The sequence below is a fragment of the Bicyclus anynana genome, chromosome 13 (assembly GCF_947172395.1).
Source record: "Bicyclus anynana chromosome 13, ilBicAnyn1.1, whole genome shotgun sequence".
Lineage (NCBI taxonomy): Eukaryota > Metazoa > Arthropoda > Insecta > Lepidoptera > Nymphalidae > Bicyclus > Bicyclus anynana.
Genome location: NC_069095.1, coordinates 14456446 through 14482424, shown reverse-complemented (window position 1 = coordinate 14482424; position 25979 = coordinate 14456446). Strand labels below are relative to the sequence as shown.

At 36.0% G+C, this 25979-nt stretch overlaps 4 protein-coding genes across 5 annotated transcripts in view; 3 read left to right on the top strand and 1 right to left on the bottom strand.

Annotated features, from left to right (window-relative positions):
* Positions 1–817: 817 nt before the first annotated feature.
* Positions 818–5641, top strand: LOC112044171 (organic cation transporter protein). The gene is made up of 7 exons (XM_024079923.2): positions 818–1196; positions 1741–1975; positions 2364–2619; positions 3499–3821; positions 4131–4425; positions 4913–5094; positions 5470–5641. Exons 1-7 carry the CDS (start codon positions 967–969, stop codon positions 5638–5640), a joined length of 1692 nt encoding a protein of 563 aa, XP_023935691.2. The 5' UTR covers positions 818–966; the 3' UTR covers position 5641.
* A 293-nt stretch (positions 5642–5934) lies between these two features.
* Positions 5935–14792, top strand: LOC112044136 (organic cation transporter protein-like). The gene is made up of 7 exons (XM_024079879.2): positions 5935–6666; positions 7596–7830; positions 8908–9163; positions 9482–9810; positions 10398–10692; positions 11980–12161; positions 12934–14792. Exons 1-7 carry the CDS (start codon positions 6452–6454, stop codon positions 13099–13101), a joined length of 1680 nt encoding a protein of 559 aa, XP_023935647.2. The 5' UTR covers positions 5935–6451; the 3' UTR covers positions 13102–14792.
* A 1923-nt stretch (positions 14793–16715) lies between these two features.
* LOC112044111 (organic cation transporter protein-like) lies at positions 16716–22001 on the top strand. The gene is made up of 7 exons (XM_052884954.1): positions 16716–17236; positions 17429–17666; positions 17996–18251; positions 18682–19001; positions 19550–19844; positions 20228–20409; positions 20735–22001. The coding sequence occupies exons 1-7, from the start codon at positions 17025–17027 to the stop codon at positions 20900–20902; spliced, it is 1671 nt and encodes a 556-aa protein (XP_052740914.1). The 5' UTR covers positions 16716–17024; the 3' UTR covers positions 20903–22001.
* Positions 22002–22475: 474 nt separating this feature from the next.
* The window catches only part of LOC112044187 (organic cation transporter protein-like), a 30435-nt gene continuing 26931 nt past the window's right edge, over positions 22476–25979 (bottom strand). For both annotated transcript variants that reach the window (XM_024079939.2, XM_052885017.1), the window contains exons 9-11: positions 25562–25871; positions 24565–24746; positions 22476–23654 (exon numbers count right to left, since the gene is read on the bottom strand). In XM_024079939.2, coding sequence (XP_023935707.2) covers positions 23484–23654; positions 24565–24746; positions 25562–25871 — 663 coding nt within the window. In that variant the 3' untranslated portion in view covers positions 22476–23483. The remainder of the gene's footprint in view (positions 23655–24564; positions 24747–25561; positions 25872–25979) is intronic.

Sequence of the window (25979 nt, the reverse complement as noted above, 5' to 3'; positions counted from 1 at the left end):
TATTACTGTCAATGACTGATCTCATTCGAATTATCGTTATTAAATTCTAGCTTTCTTTAAGGAGTTCATTTGTAGTATTAAAATACTTTTTCAACAACATCAACAACAAAGTTCATGAAATTGCATTTTTGTATTTGCATAAATAGACGTTAATGGTATTTTGTAATGATGGAAAATCTATCTAAAGAAATAAAGGATTAATAATATTTTTGAAGTGTCCTTAAGTTACCAAACAACATTCGATTAATTCAAAAATACATTTTTTTAAAGAACTATTATATTGCAGCTCCAGAGTAGACATATTCTGCTTTAAAATGAAAATACCAGTAATATGCAGGCTAAATTATACACATAAAAGCATAGATTCAAAGCGATAAAAAAAAATCCAAAAAATTATAAAGAAATGAAAACCTCTTCCTTTTTTTGAAGTTTGTTAATAATGCATTTTAACCGATTTTGATAACACTGATACTGAAAATAATCATTTCAAGTGGCATCTGTCTGATCTTGAAAAAAGATGTCTTGATTAAGATAGATAGTACCTACTGATACAATATAGCTTGAGCTGAGTTATTGTTAGTTTCGTTACATTTAAAATGTATATATTTATGTGTGATGTAATGTGCTACATGTTTTTTAGAATTGATACCCTAAAAACAACGTAATTGTCTGATAACGATTATAAAATTACCACTTAAAATCGGGAGTCAATCTATGAATTTTGATTATCTTCATTATATAAACAAGTATTTACAGAAATCTTCATAAAACCTGTTTTAGGATCACAATTATAAAATATTAGGACGACAAATCATGTATCAGAATAATAAAGATAGACACTATGATGTAACACAGCAATGTGAATCCAGCTTTACAGATAAAGGAATCAGAACAAAAATGCCTAAAATATCAAAGTAGTCCGTGAAAATACTCTTAGCCGAGTAGCAGATTGTCAAATCGATAAAAATGCGTCTCAGTGATATTAACAAAATAGCTGATGGAAACGAAAATGTTAAAGATGTTAGAACAGAGACCAGTGATGTTGATAAGCCATTGAAGCTGGACGATGTGTTGAGAACTGAGCTGGGAGAGTTCGGCTGCTTCCAATTACGGAATATACTTCTCGTTACGATACCTATCATGGTGTCGGCTTTTAAAAGCGATTTCGTGTTCTCTACAGCTGCTATACCACACAGGTGAGTGAGTAGAGTAAGCATGGGCTTTTTCCAATTAATTGTATTAATAGTTTCTGTGTTATGTTCTAGAGTGTAGTCACTATTAATACAATAACTATTGAATTAATATTGACTACACTCTACATTCACGTTGTTTTAGTTATAGTTAACAGAACAACGTGGTCTACTTGTCGTTAAGTGTTAAATTTAAGTGGAACTAGAATGCCATCGTCAATTACAGTACAAAACTTCACAGTACCAACTCACTGGCAATATGTCCTACTTGGCGTTGATTTGTGCAGGTCAATTAAATATATGTGCTAAGCTTTGTTAGAGCGTTAGCCTTAGTGCTTTCTATGTACTGTGGTTATGGCTGATGAGTAGTCCAAAAATTTTCCTGTTAACCAAAAATCAGACGAAAGCAAAACAATTTATTAAAACAAACAAGGCTCCACAGAAGCTTTATGTAAGTATTCGTGAAAAACTGAATGTCACGCGGCCATCGCCTGGCAATAATAAGACAAAAGTCACAAGCACTACTGTATTTTACTTTAAATTTCTCTAGATGCCAAATACCAGAGTGCGGAGAGACCAGTAAGTTATATAACTATAACCCTGATTGGATATTAAACGCCATACCGGAGACCAAGTCAGGGTTCTCTAGCTGTAGCAGATTTGCTCCCAACGAGTATGGAATCAACGGCTCATGGGAGTCTTGCCCGGCTGGCCTGTTTGACCGGGAGCAAACCGTCAGCTGCGGAAACTTTGTCTATGCCAACGATAATTCCGTTGTTTATGATGTGAGTCGTGCTGTAATCTTTTTTTTACTTTTTTATTCTAACTCTTGAAGCTATACGAGTATAGTTGTTATGTTATGTTCTTAGACAATCAACGGGTTGATCGAATATGTTATCCTTGTACTTAAATTAGTGGGCCTATGAACGATAAACAGACACTCGTTGAACCTTCCGACCATCGATTCTTCTTATATCGTAACTGACAAGTTATTATGGACAAACGACCTTAAACAATATCAGCATGATCAGTATATTAAGCAACAATACGTCAGTTAGTGCATTGGATTTAAATTTTTACCTTACGCTTGAATTTTAAACAGCTCAGAGACTTTTTCATAATATTTTTTTTTAAACATTATTAATTAATTTACACACAATTATATTATTTCAGTTTGACCTTGCTTGTCAAGAATGGCTCCGTGCTCTAGCAGGCACGCTCAGCAGTATCGGAGTACTGCTCGGACTGCCTCTCTCTGGATATATCTCGGACCGGTTTGGGCGTCGGATAGCATTGGTGTTCAACATTTTCAGCTTGGGCTTCATCGGAATCATAAAAGCTTTTTCTGTAAATTACAATATGTTTATGATTTTGCAACTAGTTCAAGCTTTGCTGGGCTCCAGTGTTTACACCGCTGCGTACGTTATCGGTAAACTTAGCAACTATTTTTTCTATTATTTCTGACTCTTCTAGCTCAAAATAGACTGACTTTCGTACAATGTTCTCTCTCCAATTTTTCTACCTAAAAAATAAGATTTACAATTTAATATAATGCCGACTGCCGTTTTTCTACACTTTGGCTAATAAAAACTCCATCTGCCGGGTGCAATTGTGCATCCAAAACGATCCGTCTGTTTAGGTATCTATTTAGATTTAAACGTAATATTACAATCGTAGTTGTAATATTAAAACGTTTTTTTAATTAAATTACTTAACCCCTTCATCTCAAGCATATAAGAATAAAGACATTATGAACAATTACGAATATATACCTATTGTACCTACTTGTATATTAATAAGAAATATGATTAACAATACAATACACACACACACACAGAAGCACATAATACATATTATATTACTTTCACAAAAAACCATCAGGTGCATGAATCAGGAGTAGGAAAGAGCATTTTAGTGTTGATTTTAGTTTACTGAAAAAAGCACTTGAAAAAAAAGTCCGAGAAACAAAATTGTTTATGATAGGTACGCCTTGAATTAATAGATCATAGAAGACTTGTCGGTCCTTAAATTGGTAAGGTGTTAACAACAACAACAACATTATAATAAATTGCACGTGGATAATGGATATGATGAATACGAAATCGTAAAAACATTCAAAACGAAAGTAAGAAAATATATACGGCAGTGTTACCACTAACATTTACATAGTGGTAACGATTTCACACCAAACATTGTAATTTTTTGTTGGAAGAATGAAAAAAACTTTGTTCATGCTAAATATGAGGCAATAATTGGTTTTAAATTGTTACTATATAAGATGATTAACAAAAAATTGGCATTGTTTTAGCGACAGAGCTGATCGGGCAGAAGTACCGCGTCATCACCAGCGCCACGGCATCTTCTATGTTCTCGGTGGGGCAAGTGTTGCTTGGCAGAGTTTATTGGCTCATTGGCTATTGGCGGTATACGACATTGGCCCTGTACGTCCCATGCTTGTTCATGGTGGGGTATTATTGGCTTTTAACTGAAAGCGTTCGGTGGCTTCTGTCAAAAAAGAAATACGCTGAAGCGAGAAAGATATTAGAAAATGCAGCCAGGGTTAATAAGAAGACGATAAATGAAAAATCTATGGAGGCTTTAATGAATCCACCGCAAACTCCTATTCTTCAGGTATGTTTATAATTTTAAAATAAGTATTATAAAGTAAAACATTATCTCGAAAAAATTTACAGAAGATACTTATTCAATTTTCATAGTTACTTATACTGCTTAGGTAACGGGGATATACAAGTAGGAGCATCTAGGTCCTAGGAAGCCAATTGAAGGAGCCAAGTAGTAACATTGACCTAATATACGAATTTTTTAAACGACAAGCTTCTATGATTTCCTTTAAATATCAACGTCTTTAAAGTTAAGAAGGTATATTATACTGTTGAAACTAATTATTATTTATTTGCTTAATTAATTACTTTGTTTTAGGAAACAAAATCAGGTTTAGTCCGATCAGTGCTCCGGTCTCCGACTCTGTTAAGACGAGTTTGCACAACTCCTATATGGTGGATCTCCATGACCTTCGTGTACTACGGACTGTCCATCAACTCCACCAGTCTCTCCGACACCATTTACCTGAACTACATGTTGACCTGCGCGGTTGAGTTGCCGGGATACTGCGCTGGTGTGTTGTTGCTGGATAGGATTGGTCGAAGGACAACGTTGTCTTCGGGATTCTTCTTTAGCTCTTTATGTAACATACTCTTCGTAGTTATCCCCCTTGGTAAGTTTGCATAATCACCTGTATTGTTAATAAGATCAGCTGCTTACCGAGGTTGTCTTCGTATTATTTCAAAGCTTCCCTGATTCACAATTACTTCGCTGCTCAAGAGCTTGGCCTTTAGCCATGTGACACGTTAATTCTCTTTCTACAAACGCTGACGATTCAGAAACTTGAACAATGTACGGGAATGACAGATCCGATCGATCTGATCACGTCAGCTGTCGATATGAATCTCATTCCCATACATTTTTTAACTTACGATACATTTGCGATAGGAGAAAGAGTATCGACATGCCACATGGCTACAGGCCCATGAGAATGCAAGGTACTTTTGAATTTACAATACCAGATTAAGTTAATTCAGTTGTCATTGTTTGTTTTACGAGTATATCAACCAAGCAATTTGAAAAGAAATTCTGAAAAGTTGTTTACGTTAAATGTCTTAGAATATTCTTATTTTTTTTCTAATAAATAATATTTTTTTTAGAAATGTCAGCAGTTCGGTTGGTAACTTATCTCCTGGGCAAGGTTGGCATCTCAATGGCGATGACGTCACTGTACCTGTACACGTCGGAGCTGTACCCCACGGAGTTCCGTCACTCGCTGCTGGCCTTCTCCTCCATGATCGGGAGGCTGGGTGCCATCGCTGCTCCACTCACACCAGTGTTTGTAAGTTAGGGTTTATGAAGTAAAACTTCTTGATTGCACCTTGACTTGGAGATTAAGCTGGTGAGTGCGATACGAACAGTGTAATCAGGCGAGGCGAACGGACGTTGAAAGGGAGAGCTAAAGAAGTTTTACTTCAGTCGTGTGGTCTAATGCAAACTCGATTTTTTTAAATAGCTAAATTCAGGCATCATACAATATATTCCTTGTGAACCATGATGTAAGGCCTGCAGATGGTTTATGTTCTAATATCTATCAGCTGCAATGATGCTGACTTTGATAGTTTAGGATTGCGCCGCGGGGCAACTAATACAAATATTAGTGATTTTGCTATCAAAATTTCATCAGGCATAACTTATTTTTTTCTTAAATTTCCAGGCTCAATATTGGCACGGTCTGCCGTCAGCGATGTTCTGCGCCATGGGCGTTATCAGCGGCGCTCTGGTGCTGACGCAGCCTGAAACTCTTGGCACGAAGCTCCCGGACACATTAGCTGAAGCTGAAATGCTAGGTAAACAGGATTCCAAACTGAACACTGCAACGAATTGATTTTTTTTGCATGCATTAACTTACTTTAATTTTAAGTAAAACAATTAAAATGCTTAATATTAACAGACTGAACTTTTATTTTACCTAATTTTTTCAATAGTTGCTATAAAAATATTATCGAAAAATAAAGCAACATCTCGTTGTTAAATTGTTAACTTAGTTACACTTATCAAGAGTTAGTTAATGTAAATTACTGTTTCTATTACTAGAATAACTTTAAAGGATACATAGATATTATGGTAACTTGTTGTAATTATTAAATCTCGTAGTATAGGTAAAGATAATAATAAAATCGTAGTATTAAAGTAAATAGGCAGTCCTACAAGAACGACAACTATGTATGAGTAAGAACGGCTGTCATAACCACTAATAAATATAAATTAAAAACTCGTGCTAGATGTAATCTGTGATAAGAAATCTTACTACGCAGGCGTGTAATTACATACTTTAATACGAGTTGATAGGTATGGTGGCATTTCAACTGCCGCGAACAATATCCCTGAATAAAAAGTTGGACACGCATAAAAACGAGACCATAGCATGAAACACGGATTTTATATGTCTGACCAAGCAAAAATGATTATTATACTTTGCACTGGCCTTAGAGGACAGTTGTAATTGCTAGTCAATTTGAAAATAAACAACAATTAATAGATTTGTTAATATGATCAATAAATAGTTCGTAAGATGCTGCATCAGTTGAAGTAACTGACGATTGACCTAATAATCTACTAACAGATTCATTCGCTGAACACGCGCCGGCGGGAGCGGCGCGTACAGAAATAACTGAAACTTTCGTAATTTTCGACAAATGGTTTCAAACGGAGATGATACGATGGAACCGCCTGAAGGAGAGATTAAAGAGAGTATGTACGAGAAGCCATTGGATCTCGATGACGTCCTGGTGAACGAACTGGGCCAGCTGGGCCGGTACCAGCTGCGCATAATTGCCTTGGTGGCGATACCCATCATGATGTCATCTTTCATGAGTGAATACATCTTCTCCGCTGCTGCTATACCTCACAGGTAAGAATCCATAACAATAAAACAACAAATGCAAGCTCATATTTAAATTGTAATAACAAACTTTTTTGTTTTTTTTTTGTTATTATCATTTTCTTACTTTTTCTTTTAGTATTATGGAAACATTAAAGATACATGAAATTCTTATCTATCATTTAGATTAGTTTATTTCTATTACAATTACCTCTGAGAACTCAAAGCAAACTCAAACTGAAATTTTTCATTATAGTATTACTCCTTTATAACCATATTTTATCGAGAAAAGCCAGCAACGATTTGTCTTTGATTTTCAAAAGAACATTCATTTCATTTTCAACAATTAATTATTATCGTCTTTACAAATTAAATCATATGTCATTACCAGCTCATCGCTTCAATTTATATTTCATGCGCATTTTTCAAGGATAAATTTGTATATAGTGGATGTGATAATATATTATTTTCAACTAGCTTTTTCCGATTTATTTATTTGTAATACGATACGATACATCTCTGCTTTCTCTTTCACTTACAAATATCTCTTCTCAACTATTATTAAAAGATGCAAAGTCTTAAACTCCTGTTCTATGATTTAGCTTCTAGTTTGTTCTACTTTTAGTTTCTTTTTTACAACGCTTCCAGTGGATAAAGTTAATAATAAATTGCAAATAAACAGTACAAAGATTATTTCTTTTTAATGAAATTACGTAACTACTTAAACAAGATATTTAAAATCAGAACAACGGTGATAACATAATCCACTAACGTAATAAAAAGCTAAAACTTTGTGATAATTTTTATTATAATTGTGTTTATGCCATGATCCTTGCACTAATTACTATGTTACAATAAATACTATTTTAATCGTCACGTTCAACTGACATATTAAAACACTTTCAGTTGATTAAAAGAACCTTCCATACTGGTTTTTGTTAAAGTGAAACATGTTACAGGTGCTGGATACCAGAGTGCAACGAAACCAGCAAGGAGCAAAAGTACGACCCCACGTGGATATTGAACGCAGTGCCGCAGACCAGCTCAGGGTTCGCCAGCTGTCGCCGGTACGCACTCCGGACCTTCGGCACCAAAGGATCCCTGGACAGCTGCCCGGCGAAACTGTTCGACCAGTCCAAAACTGTTGGATGCCAGGGCTACGTTTATGAAAACAACAATTCGGTAGTGTATGATGTAAGTATGACAATAATTTAGGTATGTTTACGATGGTGAGGTCAGTTGTGACAATGTTATAACAATGCTATATTGCAGGGGTAACTTAAGAGTTGTGAAAAGTGTAAGAGATTTACACTCTGCCAACAATTAAGCCTTTCTACCTTTAGTAACTGTTTATTCTAACTCTGAATATAATAAATAATCTATCAATGGGTTCACTATATGGTACGAGTTTACTTTTTTTAGATATTTACATATCTTTTAATACTTCGAGGTTTTCAGTAACAATAAAACAGCTTTTTTTTTTAAAATAAAAGAATATTTGCCATAGCTATTAAATATGACCAATACACATATTGCCCTCCAACTAGTCGGGAAATACTGTACTAGGAGTGGATACGACAATATACCAATGGAGCGGGGATCAAACCGCCACCCCTCCATGATGAGTCCAACCGCTCTTACCGTTGAGCTATTGAGGCTTTATAAAGCTATAGCTAGTAGAGGAAATTTATTCGCCGATTACATTTTGGTCTCTGTAGAACTTGTAACTTGACAATTTCAGTGAGGATTATACAAATCCTCAATAAAATTTGTAATTAGTAGTGACAGCAGATGCTGTTAATACTGATGGCTATAAAGACAACAAGAGAAGCTTCTAGTTTCGTTGTAATAACATCAAGTACGCAAGGTCTTTGTCCGATGGTTTAGTTATTTATAACTAAACCTTCACTAACTTTCTGTGTAGTTATTTTTAATGGTACGTTGAAAAACTAAACCGATATTATCAGAACTTAAATATTTTAAGGTTAAACCAAATAATATTGCACTTAATAGTCCAATTAATATAACGCAGATGACGCGTCATCTTGATGTGATACATACACATATTTAAGAAATACAAACACACAAAAAGGTTAAAATATAAATAACGACGATAAATAAAGATTTAAAAAATATTATTAATTCGGAAACTTTATCTTGACAAATAAAATGTGGACAATATTTACACTTATAAAGCAAAATCAAATCATTTTTTAAAAAGATATATATGTTTATTTATAAACAGAATAGTTCTGATAATTATGTTTTCAGTTCGACCTCGGTTGCCAAGACTGGCTGCGCGCGTTCGCCGGCACGCTGAACAGCATCGGCATCCTGCTGGCGATGCCGCTCACTGGCTACGTGTCGGACCGCTTCGGACGTCGCTTCGCGCTCGTCGTCAACGTCTTCAACCTCAGCCTGTTCGGCCTCGTCAGAGCCTTCTCCGTCAACTACACCATGTACATGATACTGCAGATTGTGCAGACCACACTTGGCGCTGGCACTTTCAGTTCTGCGTATATTTTTGGTATGTCTATACTACTTAATCAATCCGTTCCTGAACTATTTACTACTGTTACTGTAACTTTGTTGATGTGTTTTTGAGAGAAAATATAAAGCATAAATTCCTTAGTGAATTATCCACATTTTTATCTATACTAATATTATGAAGAGGTAAAGTTTGTGAGGTTATAGGGGTAATCTCTGTATCTAGTGACTTTAAAAGTTCTTTCACCAATAGAAATTTACGTTATTTGTCGTCTTTAGGGCGTTTGTCAGTTTAATATTTTTGTATAATTTTGTTTTCCGATAGGTATTAGGTACAATTAACTATTCAACATTCTAGCTGCCGAGCTCGTTGGACCGAAGTACCGAGTGCTGACAAGCGCTACTTTATCAACAATATTCGCTACCGGACAAGTGATCCTCGGCGTGGTGGCGTGGCTGGTGCAGCCATGGCGATACATGCTCATGACCCTGCACATACCGGGCTTCGTCATCATCGCATATTACGGAGTGCTGTCCGAGAGCATTCGATGGCTGATTTCCAAAAGAAAATTCGCTGAAGCGAAACGAGTATTGGAGAATGTAGCGAGAGTGAATAGGACGCAGATAAGTGAAAAGTCTTTGCAAGCACTTATGACATCATCTGAATCTGCTCCTAAAACAAAATCTGTAAGTTGAATGATTCTATTTTCATCTTGATATACTTTGTAAAAATTTGGCTGCCTTATTGGCAGCGGTTAGTCTATGTAGTTAAATAGCTTCAGATCGCTGTCGAAGTCCACAGGCGCTGACATCCGACCATCAAGATAATCTCGTGAAGAGATATAGACAAAATTCAACCAAAGGCGGCGCAATGGGAAATATCGTTATCTCTTTTATTGCATTGGTACGAAAGAGTTGGGACTGGGACAACTCCACCACCATTAAACCATATTTTATCTATATTTCTCTTCACTGGTCGCATGTGAACACCGCCGATTACGAGTTTTCGGTCGCACTTTGAAATTTACTATATTTTAGGAAATTTTGAGCAACAATTCAGAGTTGCAAAGTTGGTGATGCTAAATACCCATCTCTTAAGAGCATACGAAGTCATCTGTCCGGGACAAAATCATTAAACAGTGATTGATATAGAGTTCAACATTTTACCTTCATTATTAACTTAAAGGCGAAAGACCTGATCTTGTAATGGATCAATAAATACTTAGGTGATGGAATTGTTAAGAGCCAATTAAATGTCATTCTTTTTATTTCAGGTTAACAGCCCTAATTTGATTCGATCAATCATCAGATCACCAATCCTATTGCGAAGAGTGTGCACCACCCCCGTTTGGTGGATCACCACAATCTTCATCTACTACGGTCTATCAATCAACTCCACCAGTCTCTCCGACACCATCTACCTGAACTACATCCTGACCTGCGCGATAGAGATCCCGGGCTTCTACACGGCGGTGTTTGTGCTCGACAGACTCGGCAGAAAAACTACAATCTCTTCGGGATTCTTTTTTAGCGCCGCGTGCAATATAATTTTCGTCTTCATTCCTCACAGTAAGCTACTTTTTTATTTTATGATTGCTACAATTGATATTGACTTGTGAATGTCTCGTTGCTTCAGTGATTGTACTATGTGGTTTCAGAACACTTAGTCCTAAGTTCAAATACTAGGTTGGGCTTTCTTTCTTCAAAGAAATTTTCAATAACAAATCTCAGCCCGGAGTTAGGAAGGTCATACCCTGTGCCTCAGAGAGCACGTAGAGTCATTATCATTTACATCTGATAGTGGTCGTTAATGAATTTAACATTATTTATTACCGTAAGTCCGCATGCTAGTGGGTCAGCGTGCTAGTGGGTCTCCATATCCCATATCCTCTTTCTAATAAAAAGAGAGGCCTGCTATTCACTGATTTGGTTTTTATTAACTACATACTAATATTAACATAAACATCAAATCAACTGAGAAATGTCACCTACCTATACCGTATGTCATGTACGTTTTTTCACATAGAAATTGAATTTCGTACATGTCAAGTAACATACGTCAAAGTTAGTGAATTAGGTTGCTGGCGCTACGCCGTTAACAACAACTGATAATGCTGACGACTGTACTAATTAGTCATGAATTGTAACGTGGTTGCGATACCACAATTTTTTTAACACTAAAATAGTGCGCTGCATTGCGATGCCTATTGGTGAAGCTTTCCCAATGCGTGTCTCGTTCAAAGGTCCATTGAACTTACTTCGTCAATTGATATCTAAATTGGCAGATGGTTCATACCGCGGCTGCCAGTTATGCCTGTTAATATTTGATGAGATTGCTTGGTTTCACAAACATGCACATATATACGCAATTGACGGGTTTAGACAATAAACTCGATTTCCTACTCTGATAAATGATCCCAGCAGAGATCCTTAACTTGTGATTTTTTTTTATAAATATATAGGCAAGCACTTGATTGGGCCTGATGGTAAGCAATTATTCAACCTGTGATGAAACGCGCTTGCCTAGAAGATTCCTATTCACTCTTGACTTAACACAATCTAGGTGATGGGAATGGGAAGCTGGAAGGGCATTCCATATTATTGCAGTGCATGTCAGAAATGAGAAACCAACCCATACCATGTTTCGCGTCCAAGGGACATTTTCATTTGACAGCGGTATAGGATTTTGCGAGGGACAGTTTTAATATAGATCGGTGAATTAGATCAAATAGTTCCTGAGCATACTCTCGGAAGTATTATCTTTTAGAATACCAACAAGCAACCTTTCGGCGATGCCCCAAACTTGTAACTTAGTTCTTTCTACGGAGGCTTAGACTCTGATAATAACATCCGCAGGTCTGTCAGTGTTCCGGCTGATAATCTTCCTTCTGGGCAAGTTTGGCATTTCAATGGTGATGACTTCATTGTACCTGTACACGTCGGAGCTGTACCCCACGGAGTTCCGCCACAGCCTGCTCGCCTTCTCCTCCATGATCGGCCGCATCGGAGCCATCACCGCGCCGCTCACGCCCGTGCTCGTAAGTTTCATGACACCAATCGATCGGATTCATCCGAGTAGTTCCGATTTCCGTCAGAATACAGGAATAAATCTTATTCGATGAAAATTTCCCTTGGAAATTTCCAAAAATCAAATCTAATAATACTTTGAAATATATGATTTGTGGGAAATACTGTATTATCGTACTTAGTTCATAGCTCATTAGCGTCATCCAGTACCTGATCAATATTATCCCGTCGTTCTGCGTGCGTTCGTTGTCGACAGGTCGAAAATACACTATCGATTAGACTGTCAGTGACTTGTGTACCATGCAATTTTACTTCTTTGGACATTGGTCTTTCATAACACAACTTTTGAAATTGAAATATTCTTCATTTTGTATTTTAAGAATGTTATGAAATTTATTTTATTTCATGTGACGCAGAATTACTTGAAATATTTTGCATTGGAATTTCAGGTCGAAATATTAAAACAGACTTGAGATATCATGAGTAGAAGTGAAAATTTTATAAAATTTGAAAATTGGAAATTAGGGTTTTTCATCATTTATTTAAACCGATTTAGCTGAAATTTGGAATATAAAAAGATTTTACTCTGGATTAACACATACGCTACTTTTCATCCCGGAAAAATCCATGGTTCCCGTGGGATATGTGAAAAACTAAATTTCACGCCGACGAAGTCGCGGGCGTCCGCTAGTCAATAATAATTGTCTACCGTACAAACATACATACTTAAGGTAGGATAGGCGGCCCAAATTTCTTCAATTTACGACAATGACTTGTTGTCAGATGGTGTACTGGCACGGCATCCCATCGATGATGTTCGGCGGCATGGGCATCCTCTCCGGGCTGCTGGTGCTGACGCAGCCGGAGACCCTGGGCACCAAGATGCCCGACACCCTGGCCGAGGCTGAGGCGCTGGGCAGACCAGAGTCCATGTTACAGCCACCCAGCTGAACCTCTTGCTTGTTCTTACTCTAATGTTAAGCCTATCAGTAGATAAAATACTTGTTATACATATATCTATACGTACTAATATTATAAAGCTGAAGAGTTTGTTTGTTTGTATGCGCTAATCTCAAGAACTACTGGTCCTATTTGAAAAAGTCTTTCAATGTTAGATAGCCCATTTATATAGGAAGATTATAGGCTATATATTAGCCCCGTATTCTTACGGGAACGGGAACCACGCGGGTGAAACCACGCGGCGTCAGCTAGTTAAATTATATAGAAGGCGTTGAAATAGTTTCCTGCGTTCACCTAAAAGTTCTGAACACGAAGATTATTTAATGACTAGCGGACGCCCGCGACTTCGTCCGCGTAAAAATCGATGTCAACTTTCAACCCCTATTTCACATTCTATTTTGCAAGTTTTATAACTTATACCTAATAAATAGTCCACTTATCATTTTACATTTACAAATGTACCTAGAAAAATTAAGGACTTTCCGTACAAACTTTCTACCCCTACTTCACCCATTTCTGATTTTATTTTCGCGACAAAAAGTATCCTATTATCCTTCTACTTATTATGGTCTCAAATCGTCTTAAGTATCATTTGAATTCATTCTGTAGTTTCAGCGTGATGCCCAGTCAAAAAAAAGGCAAACAGACAAAGACAAAAAATAGAAAATAGGCTTCAGTATCGATCTCCTACCTCTACCCTACTCCTACCCTACCCGTACCCTAACTGTATCCTACCCCTACCCTATCCGTACCCTACCCTACCCGTAATCTTCCCTTTCCCTACCCCTAGGATAGGGGTAGGCCCTACCCCTACCCTACCCCTAACCTAGGCATACACTCCCCTACCCTGCCCTACCCTACCCTACCCCTACCCTACATTTACCCCTACCCTACCCTTACAAAACCCCTACCCTACCTGTACCCTACCCTACCTTACCCTATACCTTCCCTGCCTTACCCCTACCCTTAGCAAAATCGGTCCAGCCTTATGAGCGTGGTGCGATGACAAAGGAAAATAGAGACTTCTATGCTAAAATTATAATCTTTGGATCTACTGGACCGATTTGAAAGATCGTCATACCAATAGAAAGCTACGTTATTTGCGAGTGACATAAGCTATGTTTGATTCCCATATTCACACAGGAACGGGAACTACGTAATTAAAAGCGCGGGGCGTCATGTAGCGGAATTTCTGCGTCTTTTAGAAATTTCGTATTATCTCCGAAACTATTTAACTAATTAACATACTATAAAGGGCAAATCTTATCTCCATAATATCCTTGTGATTATTAAATAATTTATTTTGATAAGGATTTAAGTTAAGTAGCATAAATAATGACGCAAACCTAAGTATATAAAATTTATAATTTTTAAAACACAAAAGGTACTATATCTGCTAATATATAGAAGATAGATATATGGTGTCGCGGACTTTTTTGTAGAACTTTTAATGATACATAAAGCCTCCATACATTAATTTAAATTTTACACAATGGTTAAGGCAGCGCAAACTTACAAACTTTACCTCTTTATAATATTAGTATAGATATAGATTGCAGAGTTAGAAAATGGGGCCAGTAAAAATATAAGTTTTAATGAGTTTTATATAATAAATGTTTATAAAATAAATTTTTAATTTTAGGAGTTTTTAAATAAACAACTGATCTTAAGTTTATATTTTATTAATTACTTTTATTACCTAATCGATAGCTTTAATAACATAATAATCATCTCATAATTAAACTTTAGATATACCTACTCGAATTGAGAACCTCCGCCTTTTTTTGAAGTCGGTTAGAAAACAATGAAACATCTAATGATTGTAAGATTGCTTTTGCTTAATTGCTAATTTTAGCACTAATTGTATCACATGTCCAAATACAGTGAAAAATCATATACTCGAACGAGTACGTAATATTATAAACAGCAATAAAAATAAAGTCACTCGAAAGCTTTCAAGTTTTTTCTGGTCAATGTCTTGAATATTTTATACGCAAGTTGTGTTGAATACAATAAATAGATACATGGACGATAAATGTTTTAAGTCTAAGTAAATAAGTGAAATATACTGTAGGGAAGGTTATTTCCCATATGGCGGTATTGCGAAGGTCTGTAAAATAATAACAAAACAAAATACTTCTACAGCGGTAAAAATTAACATAAACTATCTTTTTGTATTATCACAAAAATTTTACAATGTATATACATATACATTGATGATAGGTATTTGAGTAACTACACAAAATGGATATACGAGCATGGACATATGCAGTTGTTCACATACAAATTAAGTATAATGTTAATTAATCCTAGACAATATGAATTAAGGTAGCTACGAGGATCTTTATATACACTAGTATATAAAGATCCTCGTAGCTTCGGCTTACAAGCATAATTTATGCTCTCATTCTTACCATGACAGTTTGTCTTCATTTGACGCCAATCAATCATAGTAATAATATGGAAAAAGCAACGGTGAAAGATTAGCAGGTGTTATAATAACATTCTTTCATATTTGGATAATTACGGTATTAACGCAATTATCTATTGTTCTGGGCGTGCGATGTGCATAATCTGTTATACCCGGCAGCCGCTATGCATCCGTTTTTTAAAACTCTGATATAAGTAATATTTTAAGTACTATATTTAAATTTAATACATATAACCTTTCTGTTAAATCACTATCTATTGCTGAAAGCTACATATACATCCCTGAAATGGTTTAAAATATCTAAGCTAACATCCAGCGGAAGCGACTTCATTTTATACTATGTATTGATATATACCTAGGTACTCGTATATTAAACTTCTACCTATCAACCTTCTTTCTTAAAACATTCTAATTATTTCCTTATTACATATAAGCAAATTGTAAGTCACTGAAACAAGAATATCGACATTCTGCGGGTAAGGAACATCCTTTCGGTAATATTAATATGATTGATAATAATATAGTCCTGCCGCCAGATAGAATCTCAGGCTTTAGATAAAGGCATTGTTTTATTTACGATCATCTGCGAGATACGATTGGTTGAACGCTCACTTATCTACTTATCTTAATGTTTTATTTGTTATCAATTAACGTTAAAACATATAACACGATCTGCTGCTCTAATGTTCTAACCGCAACAGTAAAATAAAGTTAGCAGTGTTTATTAACTTAACGTATAACCCGTAGAGTGTGTTAACCCACTTCCAAAAAAGAGGGGGTTCTTAAAACGATTGTGGCTATTTTTCATTCATAGTTTATTGCCAAGAATTTGTATTACTTAATATAACTAAAACTGCATACTGCAGAGTGATGGCTTGGACGCGTTAATGTCGAAAGCCACCAGCCGGATTGCAAAAAATATTTTGTTTATGGTAGCCAGACTCATGTTGACATCAAGGCATCAAGTCATCAAGTCTTGTCAAATCTCCTGGCAGTCGAGTTACTCTATTGAGCTTGTATCTTATGGTCATTTACAAACGTATTTAAGTATTCTAACTATTCAGATCTTTGTTCACCATGATATATTATTTATTGTAATCGCTACAAACCCACCAGAAGAAGATGCATGCGAGAAATGTTTGAGTGAACATTAAGATCATAATATTCACGCGACTTTAGCTTAAATATTGCCTAATTTGGAAACATTGACAGATTAACGAAAAAACATTATTGTATCTGATTGATTTGGTATAAAAAACAAAACGTGACCCTCGTGTTAATTGTTATGCACGATAATTATTAAAATTACCAGTAAATCAATCATAATATTATAATTTTTATCAACATCAGGCCATGATAAAATAGACACACTGATTATTCTTTAACAATAAACCTTACACAGTTAGTTATATACTCATCAGTAAATAACTGGTGGCTGAAGTCAACGGTCTAATAAAAATATTTTTTTCAAAAAAGTAAAAATATGGAAACTCCGAAGCAAGAGCGTAAAGATGGCCTGCAAGATGGTCACGAACCTCCTCCTAAAAAGCAAATCGACTTAGATGATGTCCTCACAAATGAGCTAGGTCAGTTCGGAAGGTTCCAGCTGAGGAATTTTCTCCTCGTCGCCATACCCATTATAATGTCGGCTTTCATGAGTGAATTCATCTTCTCTGCTGCAGCGATTCCTCACAGGTAAATAATAACATATCCATTTGTATATGTGCAGCCTCTATTATATTATACTGTTTTTTTATTGTGCGTATATGATTTATATTTACATAATTATTGTATTTTATTTGCCATATTTTACTATTACTTCTTCTTTCTTATTTTTAATACTAGTTTAATTTAAACCATGATATTTATATATATCTTTTGTTGAAGATGTCAAGTGCCGGAGTGCGGAGAGTATGGGAAGAGGCATGAGTTTGAACCGGAATGGATCTCGAATGCCATACCGGAGTCAGGGTCAGGGTTCGCCAGCACCACGAGGTTCGCGCCCGTGGCCAACCTGACGCAGAACGGAACCTTAGAATACTGCCCCGCGCAGTTGTTCGATAGGAACACCACCATCGGTTGCGATGGATTCGTATACCTCAGATTCAATACAGTTGTTTACGATGTAAGTAAAATATGTAATTATCATAAAGAAAAAAGTATATATAGGTAATGATTTATACGGAATAGATTTTTATTTTACATTCTCGTTTCGTAATTTCACATTTTTAATAAAGTTTGAATAACTTACTTAGTATTTATGTATTGAGGATATTATTGTTATAATAATATAACAATAACAGCCTAAAATAAGACTTCACGTATGTTCCTACTAAATCATAATTTACTTTACGAGCGATCACATAAAGCGATCTACATTCGCGTTCTAATAGACACGTTATTAGTTTAATGCCAAAATCACTGACCCCAGCTAAAGATGTTGTTTGTTTTCAGTTTGACTTGGGAGGTCAAGAATGGCTCCGAGCTCTGGCGGGGACCCTGAACAGTGTGGGGACGCTGCTCGTGCTTCCTCTGACGGGATACGTCTCAGATCGCTTCGGCCGCAGAATCGCTCTCGTCATAAGCGTATTCAACTTGGCCACAATCGGTCTCATTAGATCCTTCTCAGTGAACTACCCGATGTACTTGTCTCTGCAAATATTACAGACCACTTTGGGCGCTGGCACTTTCAGTTCTGCGTATATTTTTGGTATGTACTTATTCGATTTTCATCTTTCCATTTTATACTAACTTTACACGATTAAATCAATTTAATAAAAAAGGATACATTCTACATTAGAAGTTATTCCGAAACATATATGATACTGTCTGAAATGGAAGCACGAAATTGGTATGACAAATAATGCAAAATATACAAACCTTAGAAATACCTTGCTTTGAGGTCCTCGGTCCATGACCGTGACAAAGTCTTTGGTAGGTAACATAGAGGACATGATTTATTTTGCCATCATGAAGAAAAAATAAAAAAAAAATCGAAGTTTGAGGGTATGAACCACAGTCTAAACTTCATAGTACGACTATATTACCTTACTTTAGTATGTTAATGGTAAACCTGAAATGCAAACGTGTTCGATAGACAAACGAAATTATTTTGTTGATGATGGATTTGTTTGTTTCAGCTGCCGAGTTAGTTGGACCTAAATATAGAGTACTGTCAAGCGCCACTTCGACATCCATGTTCGCGTTGGGTCAGGTCATCCTCGGCAGCGTGGCGTGGCTCATCGAGCCCTGGAGGTACATGATCATGGCCCTGCACATCCCGTGCTTCCTGATCATCTCCTACTACTGGATCCTCAGCGAGAGCGTCAGGTGGCTGCTGGCCAAGCGCAAGTTTGATGAAGCTAAAGTAGTTCTGGAGAAAGTAGCTAAAGTCAACAGGAAGCAGATCAGTGAGAAGTCCATGCAAGCCCTGCTGAACCCTCCCCAATCACAGGCGAAGGTGATTACTCTATTACATTCACGAATATTATTTTGTATTGAAAATCACGATTTAAAATAACTAGGAAAATATTGTGTGTTTAACGATTTATTCTTCATGTAACTAACATTTAATATAACACTAACATTTTGTTGCTAAATGTAATAAAAATTTTATATTTTTCATATTCTCAAAATAAATAATAAATTAATTTCACTTAGTAAGAAAATAAAACATGTCTAGCGTGTAAGTTAATGCTAGCGTGTTTAAAATTTATGACACAACACTTAGAGCATAACAAATTAGTTTATTTATAAAATATAAAATTCAAGTGGCGCATTTATAAGCACACTAGCGTACTTCCTTAGAACTCTTTAATCCGGCGCAGTAACAGAATCCGTTCTTAACAGACGTCTACTAACTATAACCTCCCTGCTAAATTTCTTCTTTTACAGCTGTTTTGGATATTTCGTGATTGAGTGACCCTCCACTTCTATATATACATATACCACTTATAGATTAGTGACATTGTAGACAACGTTTTACTTTAACTTATCATTTCTTTTTAGGAAGGAAGTCCCAATCTTATTAAGGCTATCATCGGTTCTCCAGTCTTACTTCGAAGAGTATGCACGACTCCCATTTGGTGGATAACGGCAACTTTCGTCTACTACGGCCTCTCCATCAACTCCACGAGCCTCTCTGACACGATGCATCTGAACTACATCTTGACCTGCGCTATAGAGATCCCCGGCTTCTACACCGCCGTGCTGGTGTTGGACAGGATTGGCAGGAAAGTCACTCTGTGCATAGCGTTCTTCTTCAGCGCTGCGTGCAACATTGCCTTCGTTTTCATTCCACACGGTGAGACTTTCAAGATATTATATTTTATTAAGGGATTTTACCATCACACGAGAATGATTTAGCATAAAATGAAATCAGGGGGAAAAAAGTAGTCCATGCGCTATTGTATATTAAAATATAACCAACTACTGACTTTATTTAGAAAATAAAGATTGACAGTCTTGAAAAAAATAAGACAGTAAGTTTCCAACATTCCCACTAACTTTCATATTCATATTATGAAGAAGTTTGCGCAAGAACTATTAAGTACAAACATTACGTTGATCAGCACTTATATCGAGGTTGTTGATGAATTTTTTTATGGGAAAAATCTTTCCACACACGAGACATAAAACAAAGTTATAATTGATGGTTATTTTAAAATTCTCTTTCCTCTTTACTAGATTTGTTTGCGCTTCGTTTGGTCATCTTCCTTCTGGGCAAGTTCGGTATCTCTACGGTGATGACGTCAGTTTACTTGTACACGTCCGAGCTGTACCCCACGGAGTACAGACACAGCTTGCTGGCCTTCTCGTCCATGGTGGGCCGCATCGGGTCCATCACGGCACCACTCACTCCTGTCCTAGTAAGTTTCATATTCTATTTCTATTCTCGTAGTATCTTTATGTGATCGAATTAATAATGAGGGAATCCGTAAAATTGCATTGCTAGACACTAGATAGCTTAGAGCTGTAATGTTTGCAAAACCCCACAAACTGGGGCTTACGTTCTGCAGTGCGTGTTTGTCGACTGATGGTATTACATTTATTGTTTTATAGAATGTTTCACCATATCTTTTTAATAATAATATTCACTTTCACAATCGCAAGGAGTAGTCATGACAACACTAGTTCAACGATCAAATCCATCATCTCATCGTTTGTATTGACCTAATTTGTTTCTTTGTTTAGATGAAATACTGGCACGGCATACCGTCTATGATGTTCGGCGCCATGGGAATTATCTCTGGATTCCTCGTCCTCACGCAGCCGGAGACGCTGGGGACTAAGATGCCTAACACCCTGGCTGAGGCGGAGGCATTAGGAAAACCAGAATCAAAAGCAGAACGATCGAAATGAACTAAACATAACTAATTTAGAATGTAAATAAAAGTAGATTAAGAGAAAATATTGTGAATGCGAGAACAAAAACTGTAAATATGTTGTAAATGGTATTAATATATTATAAGTAGAAATAAGTTAATGTAACTTTTGATACGTTGGCACTGGTAAAATTATGCGCATACTTAAAAACAGGTTGTGTTGAACCCTGTAAATAGATTCACCGTTGATAGAAGCTTAAATCTAAGAGAGAAAATTTTCGAAATTTGAAGGTCTTAACAAGCCTGCAGTGTGTTTAAAGATCTGATCCCCAGTTCATTGTATTTCCAGAACAAGATAATTTAATCAAATAATTTCACATTTGATTACCAGATTTTCATTTTTTTCTAACATATGCATATTAAATAACCTAAAGTTACCTTTTAATCATCTTTTTGAGGAAGTTTCAAATCTAGTTTAAGAGATAAGATATAGTTATTTCCTACATTACAGCATTGTTGCGAAGGCCAGTGAAGTCTAAATAAAAATACCTCAGCAGAGATAAAAGTGAACATACTTACTACTTAATTTACAATATTAATTAGTCATAGAATTTTCCTAATCGATATACAGTTGTTATCAGTTTGATAAGAACTGTATACCAATTAGTAAAATTCTAACGATAGTGTGAAATAATCCTGTAAGACAATACGAATTAGCAGCTTTATCGGTAACTATGCTAGTACGGCTCCCGGGCCTATTGTTTTTATTCTTTATCATAATCCTCTGTCTGATGATTGAAACGAACAATCAATCATAGTAATTAAAATTGAAGAAGCAACTGTGGTAGATTAGTAGGTGTCATACTAACATTCTTTTCTTATATAGGATAATTAGCTAAATTATCTCTTGGTTTGAGCGTAATTCATAATGCATTTGTTATGACATTTGTAGGCAACGTATTGTTTTGAATAAATTAGTGAATTTATAATTAGGTCAGACTAACGTTTATTTATTTAACTAATATTATGGAATTATATTTTAGAAAATAGTAAATCTGATACTTTAATTTGTAAATAAATGTATATGAAATTTCTATCAACATTTTTCTCTGGATATCCAAATTATTCCTTTAAATGATAATTTGTATTGACGTTTTTAATTGTCAAAGTTACACCATTACATGATTTTCAAAAGATATAAAAATAATTTGATCTAAAATTCAATAAATATAAGTAATTTATAATCGTATACTGTCGTATATTGTATTTGTACTCTAATAGGTTCCCGAGCAATACTCAGTTTTCACAGGTAAAAACCTTTCTGTATTCCGAGCCCTTTTTGGCCCAAAACTTATACCTTTTTATAGCCTGAATTGATATCCATGAAAATATTTTTTTTCTTGATGAATTATAGCGATATCAAGACATGAATTATCATTGTCAAATATCCGTTTATCTCATTATTTACTTATAAATATGATTTATTTGTGACAATAGCTAACTTAAAAATGCGTCAACATTTTAAGTACTCAAACTTTTAACCATCACCACAAATCACCAACAAAGTAGGCGTTGAAAATAAAATGCAAATACGTAGAATAAAATAACAGTTGAACAGATCAAAAATATATTATACAATTGCACCTATATACAACACACAATCTAAAGATTAAATCATACAAAACTTTACAAAATTGAATTTGCTACTTAAAAGAAATGGCACCTATCTATACATTATATGATTACGTTCCAAAGCATGCACTTCAAGTTCATGCAAAACAATAATGATATCAACTTATATGAGACTTCGTTAACAATAAAATTATAGTCCGCTATAACTAAAACCTGACAATTTATTATAACAATACACTACACAACATTTTATCTCTTACTACCTATCACATCGTATAAAGTTGTAGCTCGTTCACGAGCAACAAATCTCTTACACCATCTCTGTCACATGTATCATTAACTCGAAGAGTTTTATTTTACACTAAAGTTTATTTAAAATCACAGTTAATCAAATAGTAACTATAGTCATTGAGCAATGCTCACTGCTCCACTGGGAAAAAATAACAGTTTCTTTCGTATCGTTGACCAATAAACAGATGATCAAAATGATCTTTGCACTTACACGCTAAAACACATCCTATAATGATCTTTCTTTCTATTATTTATTTGAAACGTACTTTATAAAGTCTCTCGTCATCGTCTATGATTTCAACGACAACCTTCATATTCACACTGATGCGTGACATCAGAAACATGCGTACTACATAAACGGCTGTAGAGCCGTTTACTATCATCACACCTTTTTGCAGTCCTTTTCCATTAAGTATCACAATCTCTATCCTACGCGTTTGCAGTCCATCATTATTAAGTATCACAATGAGCCCTACTTCTATGATTTAGCAGTCTCTTAAAACACTATCACGAAGCCACTGTGTAACTGTTTTAAGTAAGTTGTTTTGACATAAACAGCTCTACTACACCTTTTTGCAGTCCTTTTCTATCAAGTATCACAATCTGTATATTATGCGTTTCCAATTCTTCGTTATTAAGTATCACAATGAGCTCTACTTCTAATCTATGCTTTAGCAGTCTTTCAAGTCACTGTATCACGCGGGTGCGGCGTTGTTGGTGGCAGGCTCCTCGTCCATTTGCTCCGCATCCGCCACCCTCTCCGGCAGCGCGGTGCGGCTGGTGTCGGGCAGGCACAGCGCCAGCACGGCGGGGCCCAGCGCTGCCACTGCGAACACTACGCTGGGCAGCCCCGGCATGTACTGCTCCTGTGCACAAAAACTGCACATTAATACGTATATATTCTTACAGTTTTTATCTCCCTCTACATGCAATAAATATATAGTATCTAAAATACTATTAGCAGCCTCAGTGTCACTTTCCCAAATTGCTCTAAGATTTACTTTTATTAGACTTTTCTTAGATACATACATTATTTAGTAGTAAAGAGTTGTCATTTAACATCATCGACAGATATACAGATATCTTGCTGGTAATTTAACCCTATAAACAATTACGTTCTATATCTTCGCTCCTAATATTTTTTTATTCAAAGAATTGTCGAATAATTTATTGTTAGTCAAAATAGATTTAATTAGGTATAATTAGGTACAAGCTATTATCTCGCAACTCGTTTTATCAAACAATCTTTTTACCGATATTGTCTAGATTACCACCAGTGTATTGTAATCTAGACAAAATCACCAAAGTTATCTGCTTTCTGTAGAAAGTAGATAATTTTAGGCCGATACGGATTATTTTCATGTAATTATTTCAACGTGTGTGTAGGCCTAGTGGATATGACCATTGCCTTCGGTCGGGGTATGAACTTTCACTTTCAGTTATGTGCATTTTAAGAAATCAAATATCACGTATCTCGAACGGTAAAGAAAAATCATCCCCTTAATATACTTGAGAATTTTTTAATTTCTATATGTGTGATGTCTACCAGTCAGCATTGGGACGATGATGATGATGATGATGCTGATGATGATGATCATGATGATGATGATGATGATGATGATGATGATGATGATGATGATGATGATGATGATGATGATGATGATGATGATGATGCTGATGATGATGATGATGACGATGATGATGATGATGATGATGATGATGATGATGATGATGATGATTGTGATGAAAATAAAGATCATTGAAAAAACATCTCACAAGCAACGGCGTCTGGGGAGCAAGCACGGAGCCCAGGCGGCCCACCGTGTTGGCGATGTTGGTGAGCGAGTTGCGGGTGACGGTGGGGAACACCTCCATGGCCACCACGCTGATGGAGAAGATGCCGTAGCTGCTGCACATCTTGCCGGCCATGTAGAACATCACCGACGCCCACCAGATTGCTGGAACGTAATCATATATTCGCAACATCTGAAAGTTTTACAATTTCATTTAAAGGAAGATAAAATGTCATCATTATTTTTACTGCAGGATCAGGGAAGGAGAAATCAGAGGTTCAAACTCGTAAAGTTACTCCGACCGACGGATTACCGTGCTCTAAGCATGAGTTTGTTACCTTTAAACCAACACTGTACTATCGAGAATTTCTTAAAATAAAGAAAAACTCTCATGACCCGCATCTGAAAAAGCTACCGACTGAACAAATGAGGTACATTAAAGTATACTACAATTTATTTTAATATATTGCGCTTCAATACGTTTCTCGATTAAATTGCATTAGTAGCTAGTTATAAACTTAATAAACAAGAATGAATAGTCTCAATATGGTAGGTACTAGAAAGATACATCTAATAAAACTAGACTTGTTGAACAAGATACATAACAAGTTATTCTGTTCATAAAGGTCTATTCAATTTTCACAAAAGTCATCCGTCATAACATTTTATGACTCAATTAAAACCAAGCAACAAGACACAATCAACATGACGTTAACAAAAAAAGCATCTGAATAAACTAACGTAACGAAAATAATTGCATAACTATCAACATCTGCTTACAAACTGCGAGTATACTCTTACACCATATTTTCTAGGTAATCTACTAAAATAGATGCATTAACTTTTTACATGTTTTGTGCTTTAACGTTTTAGTCTTTAAAAAATGTATGTGAAAGGATACAGGTCGGTGACGGCGATGCTGTGGCGTGGCTCCCACGTGCTGGAACACTTACGTTCACAAACGAACAAGCAGTACTTACTTTTAGGAACAAAAGCAGACGTCATAAAGAACACGGCACACAGACAGTAGGCCACACATATCGGCGTCTTTCTGCCAAACCTGGTCAAGGTCAAGGCGGTCACTATCCTCGTGGGGACAGCCACCAGCAGCAGGGCCGAGTAGTTGAGGTACTTGTTGCCCGAGATGTTGGCGGAGTTGATGATGGTGCCGCTGTACACGAACATGCAGCAGAAGAAGCAGCCGGCTATGATGGTGATGCGGAGAACTATCTTCTTTGATCGCAAAACCGACAATATGCGCGGGGTTTCTTGATGTTGTGGTTTCCCAGCCTGAAATGGGAGCAACGAGATTTTAGATATACCTACGTGAAGTTTTCCGGAATCTGACACTTATCAAAATAATATTATGAAACAAGCCGTACCTCATTATTAATATCA